At 35.2% G+C, this 6,743-nt stretch overlaps 1 protein-coding gene across 2 annotated transcripts; it reads left to right on the forward strand.

Annotated features, from left to right (window-relative positions):
• Positions 1 to 635: 635 nt before the first annotated feature.
• Positions 636 to 6,427, forward strand: LOC112523406 (lysine-specific demethylase JMJ25-like). Of its 2 annotated transcripts, none has more exons than XM_025132995.1 (12): positions 636 to 1,203; positions 2,056 to 2,207; positions 2,376 to 2,478; positions 2,557 to 2,854; positions 2,922 to 2,982; positions 3,089 to 4,052; positions 4,146 to 4,571; positions 4,649 to 4,721; positions 4,835 to 4,920; positions 5,412 to 5,531; positions 5,613 to 5,680; positions 5,984 to 6,427. In XM_025132995.1, exons 1-12 carry the CDS (start codon positions 697 to 699, stop codon positions 6,003 to 6,005), a joined length of 2,880 nt encoding a protein of 959 aa, XP_024988763.1. In that variant the 5' UTR covers positions 636 to 696; the 3' UTR covers positions 6,006 to 6,427. The 2 variants fall into 2 exon arrangements, with proteins under 2 accessions (XP_024988763.1, XP_024988764.1); XM_025132996.1 differs by lacking the exon at positions 636 to 1,203 and adding an exon at positions 1,760 to 1,929.
• The last annotated feature ends 316 nt before the right edge of the window (positions 6,428 to 6,743 follow it).

Raw genomic sequence — 6,743 nt, forward strand, 5'->3', positions numbered from 1 at the left:
TACGTTTATATATAAAATAGTATATGGAAAAAGTCTAGAAAAGACTTTTGGAAAAAGAATGGGAAAATCAAGAAAAAATAAATAAAGAATTATATTAAAATAGATGAAAATTAAATTCAACATTTGGTAATTATAATCTAACTTACTGAAAAGATAAAATCATAGACTATTTTATAACATATTTTTTTGAATTTTTTTATATATTATATTCGGTAAGTTTTGATATCAATTCTTTCATAAATTCTAATTTTATTGAAGGAAATGAAAACTAATTTTATTTTATTTTATTTTATTTTTTGTCATTATTATTTTCATTTCCTAACCAAACAAGTTTAGAATTCCTTTTAATTACACAAAATTAAATTGATTGTCAACGGTTGTAATTTGAAAAAGATATATATATATATATATATATACATATATATGGAAATTATATTTGAAATAATTTAAAAAATTTCAAAAAGTTAAAAAAAGGAGGTTTGTTGCGTTCACATCATCCGACACAGATTTTCAGGATTCGAATACAAGACAAGATAAATACCGAAGAAACCTCCTGCCTGTGGCCCTCACTTTCTCACTCAGATACTTCCATCTCCGTCAAAACCCTTCTCACTCTTGTTCTCCACTCCCCTTCCTTTTTCCTTGATAAAAAGCTTTGATTTAACAATTCTTGTCAACTTTCTGAAATTTTCATCCATGGCGGGAGTTAAAGTTAATGTTCCATTGCCGGACGAAATTAGGTGTAAGAGATCAGATGGTAAGAGGTGGCAGTGTTCGCTGCCGCCGATGGAGGGAAAAATCTTTTGTCAAGCTCATTATCTTCAAAGTCGACATAGACAACTTAGGAAGCCAGTACCAGATAGCTTAAAGCTTGATCGAGCAACGCGCAATAAATTGGTCCCAAAACTTGAAGAGGAGTCAAATGATTTACCCCGAAGAGGGGGTAAGAGAAAAAGAGCAGAAACATCAACTGTACCCCGTAAAAGGGGTAAGAAAGATAAATCGATTCTGAATCCGGAAAAAGCGGTGGTTAAAGAACTTAAGTATGGGCTGATGGAGATACCACAGGCTTCTCCATCATCTGCTCAATTGAAACGACCAGGTTCGCCTAAATCGAAAATTGGGGTTGCTGCGTCACAATCGGTTTTAAGAAGGCCTATAAGGTCAAAGAACGTGGAACCTATTCCAATGGCTACACTGCAGGTTGTTTCTCATAACCAAATTTTTTATTTATGCATCTAAATTGTTATGTTTTTGCTTGTTTATAACCTAAGTTCTTATGATGCTTTCAATTTTGTGCATTGTGAATTGTTCAAGTTTTGCCCAATATGATGTTTTACATTAAGTTCATCTCTTGTTACAATGCAGGTTGATTTTCATCACCCAAATTTATAGGTGGGTGGGTTTGGGTAATGGTTTTAAAAGGGGCAAATTTTAGGGCTCAAAAACTGGTCGATTGTTTTCCTTGTTTATTTCATAAATAGTTAAATTATTAAATATGATTATATAAAAATATTATTAAAATAATAAAGTAATTTTAAAAGGTTCTGAATTCTTGATTATGCAATGGGCTACTACTTTTGACTTGAATTGACCCATTTTTACATATACATGGGTTGAGATTGTTTTAAATTTGCTTCTTCACAAGCAAATGGTATTTTTCATCATTTGTTGTGTGTGCGTGTGTTCTTCCAAAATTCACTTATTGCTGCAATGCAGGTTGATTTTCATTACCCAAATCATCAAAGTTTGCTTTTTTTTAATATTATATTTATAATCACATTCTCGTTCTCTATTATATTGTTCTGTAATCATGTTTCTGTTGGTTTTGTGTCCCACTGCAGGTTGTTTTCATTAACCAAGTCTGAAACTTTCCATGTAAATTGTTTCAGTTTTGTTTCATTACAACCCAATGTGATGCTGTTTCATGTAAATTCATCAAATTTTATGTCTTTCTGTTTTAGATTTCACATATCCCTATAATGCAGATTGATTTTCATTACCCTAATTGTTGGAATTGGCTTTTACATAATCACAATTCATTTGTTTATCTAGATGCTACCAAGTATAAAAGCCAATATAAGAGAAGCGGTGAAGAAGAAAAACCACAAGAAGTGCCATTGGTGCAAGTGGAGTAGCTATCGTGTTCTTGTCAAGTGTTCGACTTGCAAAACACAGTTCTTTTGTGTAGATTGCATTGATGAAAGGTCTGTTTAACACTTCTATCATTCTAAGATACCATCAATGCAAATCTGTTGAAAAAAACTTGGTGTGATTACTTATTATGTATAATTATAACTGTCATTATGCAATAAATGTAGCTGAATTTATGTTCTTTAAGTTAAATTAATGATTCTTTATTTCAATGGATTTAGGTTTTATGATAAGGCAGCAGTCAAGAGAGAGTGTCCTGTGTGTCTAGGGACATGCTGGTGCCGAGCCTGCATAAGAGAAAGACTTAAAGAAGACAAATCAAAGGTTCGGATCTGAGCCGTAAAAAAATGTGTGTGGTGTCACGTTTAGTACTATTATATACTGATAATCTTTCTATTTAAGGAGCTGGTTGTTTGTAGCCCTGAAAAGGATTTGGTYGTTCATAATCCTGATATGGATTTGGTTGTTCATAATCCCGAAGAGGAGCTGGTTGTTTGTAGCCCTGAAAAGGATTTGGTTGTTCATAATCCTGATATGGATTTGGTTGTTCATAATCCCGAAGAGGAGCTGGTTGTTTATAATCGCGAAAAGAAGTTTGACAAAATTCAACAACTTCACTTGATTCGGATGCTTCTTCCGGTGATGGAAAAAATGAATCAAGAAAAGATCATTGCTTTGGATACTGAAGCTAAAAACAAAGGTAGTGGGTTGTTTCCTTGTTTGCTTTTTTGGGTAAGGAGAATCATAATCTAAATTGTTAAATACAGGTAGAATGCTTGGCCAGCTACAGGTTGAGCTTGCAGAATGCTCTCAGAAGCGGAAATGCAGGTGTCTTTTCAAAGTTACACACATTGTTTTTGAAAGATTCTTGATCTAATCATGCAGTTTTGAATGATCTTGTAGCTTACATTGTTTTGTTTGTATGGTGCTACAGTTTTTGTGATGATTGGGTTGCAGATCTTCATAGAAGTTGCATATCTTGCTCTTATATTCTCTGCATGCTTTGTTGTCAAGAGTTTTCTGATGGATACTTACATTCGGGTCTTGCTGATTTGAAGAATACGAAGATGATTAGAAGCAAAGCACCGAGGAAGAAGATATCATGGAGGTTTTGTGCAGATGGAAGTATAAGATGCCCACCGAAGGATTTAGGTGGTTGTGGGGAAGCTTTTCTCAAATTAGCTTGTTTTCCCCCCTTCAATTGGACGAAAGATCTTGAAGCAAGTGCAAGACAAATAGTTTTCAAGTATAGGTTTAAGAAACCTTTCGGGATTGCTTCTTCACCCTGCTTGCTATGTGAGGAAAACAATGATATGGGAAGTGAAAAGGTTGGAAATTTGATTAAAGACATCGGGTTATATTTCTCCACTAAGCAAGACTTTAAGGATAAAAATCTTGAACATTTTATGAAGCATTGGGGCGAAGGTCAACCTCTTATAATCCGTGACGTGCTTCAAAGTCGACCGGACTTGAGTTGGGATTTTGGTTTCATGTTCTGCGAATACCTTGAAAGGAGCGCCGAATCCTGCAAGGACACAGAAAGGGTAAAATCAAAAAGCAGATCTGACTGGTGTGAGGTCCAATTCGGTAGAAAGCATATACTTGTGGGGGGTAAAACCCACGCAAATGTGTGGCAAGAGTTTCTGAAGTTCAAAGTTCGGTTCTCTTCAGGGTTTTTTCAAGAGCAGTTCCCTGATCATTATGCTGCTGTAATGCAAGCTCTGCCTGTTGAAGAATACCTTAACCCATTGACAGGCTTTCTGAATCTTGCAGCAAATTTGCGAACTGAAACTCAAAACCTTAACTTGGGTCCTTGCATTCACATATCCTATGGTGGGCCGGAAGACTTTATGGATTCTGGTCATTTGACGAAGCTTTGTAGGCATCCAGTTGATATGGTATCTTTCTAACTACTTTATTTATTATAGGATTTTGTGGGAACTTCTTATCCCATATTATGAGTCCTATTGATCTTTCTCTTCTGCATTCAGATGAATATTCTTGCAAACGCCACAACAGATCCTATCTCAGAGACAAAGCTTAATGATGTGAAGATCTTGATGAAAAAATACACGTCAGAAGATCATCTACAATCTTCCAGTAAAATACGAACAAGACTTAAACTGGAAGAGATCTTTGGTAGTTTAACAGGGTTGGAGGATGGCGAACGTCCTTGCATGACCAACAGTTCATTGCATTTGATATCTGATGATTCAAGCACTGAAGACTCCGGTGATGAAGATTTTTCTCAAAACAAGATTAGAAGTTGTAGTACTAGTCGTTATGGAGAGGAACAAGTTATCGATACCTGTGGGGCTCAATGGGATATTTTTCGCCGAGAAGATGTTCCAAAGCTTGTAGAATATCTTAGAAAATATTCTGATAAGCTTCGCGAATCCTATGGTTCTCCCGGAAAGGTATTATTTCTATCAACGTAAAATATAAAAGGACAATCTACAAGATTTCGTAAATACTTACTTTCATTGTACTACAGGTTGTACATCCGCTTTTTGACGAAGTTTACCATTTAGATGACCTTCATAAAACAAGACTCAAGGAAGAATTCGGTAAGTCTCCATCCTTCGACAAATTAGTACTAAAAGATCAGTAAGTTGGTGTCAAACTCTTTTTCAGTTCTCATTCATGTTAAATTTATTTGTGTTCTTATTACCATGACTAGATGTTGAACCATGGAGCTTCGAGCAACATATCGGTGAAGCTGTTATCATTCCAGCTGGTTGTCCATACCAGATGAAGAAAATTAAGGTAAAGTGCTATAAGTTCTCTTGAAGACAGTAATTTGTATGTGTTTTTTCTTATCAGATATGCAAGGAAAAACCCAAAAAAGTAATTGGAAGAACGTCATTGTGCATTGACCAATATATATATATGTATATGTATATATATTTTACTTTTTCTACTTTTGGAGCCGTGATTAAATTTCACTCGTACACATAATGACACGGAAAATATAAACTCTTACAAGTTAAGACATCGCAGTTAAGTTCATTTATATCTATATATTGGCAACCGTGGGTGTCTGGGCCAGCTTGTGAGCGCCTCAACTAATCCCAGGGGCCTTGAAGATAATAATGAAAATCCCCGGTGGCCCTGACGAGACTTGGACCGGCAACCTATGGGGAGGATCCCCATAGCCTAGCCTTTATTGCCAGTTCATTTAAAAATTGGTGGTTACTACTAGAAACTCAACCTTTACGGCCTGTGATTCAAGTTCTAAGATGTTTATTCTTGTGCAGTCATGTGTTAATGTGGTCCTAGAATTCATCTCACCAGAAAGTGCATCTGAATGTATTGAAGTGGGCAATGAAGTTCGTCAACTTCCTGTGAATCACAAAGCAAAAGGGAAAAGGATAGAGGTAAACATTTTGACACGACATTCTTTCTTTAGATATGTTTTTGTGGAGTATATTGCTAATTAATGGAAGTTCTCTTTTCAGGTCAAGAAGATGGTTATTAATGGTATGCATGCAGCAATTGAAGAAATCCGTACGGTTTCACAAACAGGGTAAGTTTTTGCATTGATACATGTTAAACCTAGGATGTGTTTGAGACAATGGAGTCCCTGCTTGATTAGCTTGTGAAAAATTGGTTGACTTAGGCATGGCGCATGGCTTGCCAAGAGCTTGACCGTTGGTTTCACTTGAATAGGATCAGTTCCTAGGCTCATATAAGCACGAGCCTTGGCCCAGCTTGTATGTACTCACATAAGCTCTTACAGAACTAGACTGCTTCAAGCACGAGCCTTTATGCAAATTCTCTTACTATATATTGTTTTGACATAACTAATTCACTATTCCATCATCTACAGATTGGTGAAAGCTGAAGGATGATATTGAACCTCGACAATCCAGAGTCAAACCAAGTAAATTGATGTATGAAAATGGTATTTGCTAATCAGTTAGCGACTGTTTAAGTTGGACCACAAACTTGTGGCTTCCTTTTTAGCTGTGAAATGTTTTTCTAGTAGACTTTAAACCATTGATGGTAGTTTAAGGCCAATTGCAATTCCATTTTTATGACATTTGTCATTTTTGAAGTCAGTATCATGAATTACACCATATAGTATAAATTAATAATTGATTAGTAATATCACAAATTGCAATAAGGAGCAACATACTTTCAGTTTATCTCTAATTTACTCACTGGACTTTAAAAAGCGTTATTAAAACCCCTATCGTTTACAAAATTGATTTTCTGGGTAATTTTGACCAATTTTTTTTTGTAACACTTTTTGAAAGTTGGAAGGTGTTCATAGCGGTTCTCAAAATTTGAATGGTTTTAGTAACGTTTTTCGAAGTTGCATGATTTTAATAACAAATTTTGAAATCACGTGACCAAGTAAAAAATGAAGTGCATTGCTTCTATTGCAATTTGCTTGTTAGCATGCAAATATGTTGAAATATATCACAAAAAACTCATTCCATGATGACACGTTTACTGATGTGAATCTTGCATTCAGGGATAACACTTTTTCTTGTTCAATCTTCTTGCATATATCTTGAATTTCTGTTGAACTTGACTTAATGTTGTCCCTGATTTTAGCTATCATTTGATCAACTATTTGCTTG

Source organism: Cynara cardunculus, assembly GCF_001531365.2.
Source record: "Cynara cardunculus var. scolymus isolate 2C chromosome LG 12, CcrdV1, whole genome shotgun sequence".
NCBI classification, from domain to species: domain Eukaryota; kingdom Viridiplantae; phylum Streptophyta; class Magnoliopsida; order Asterales; family Asteraceae; genus Cynara; species Cynara cardunculus.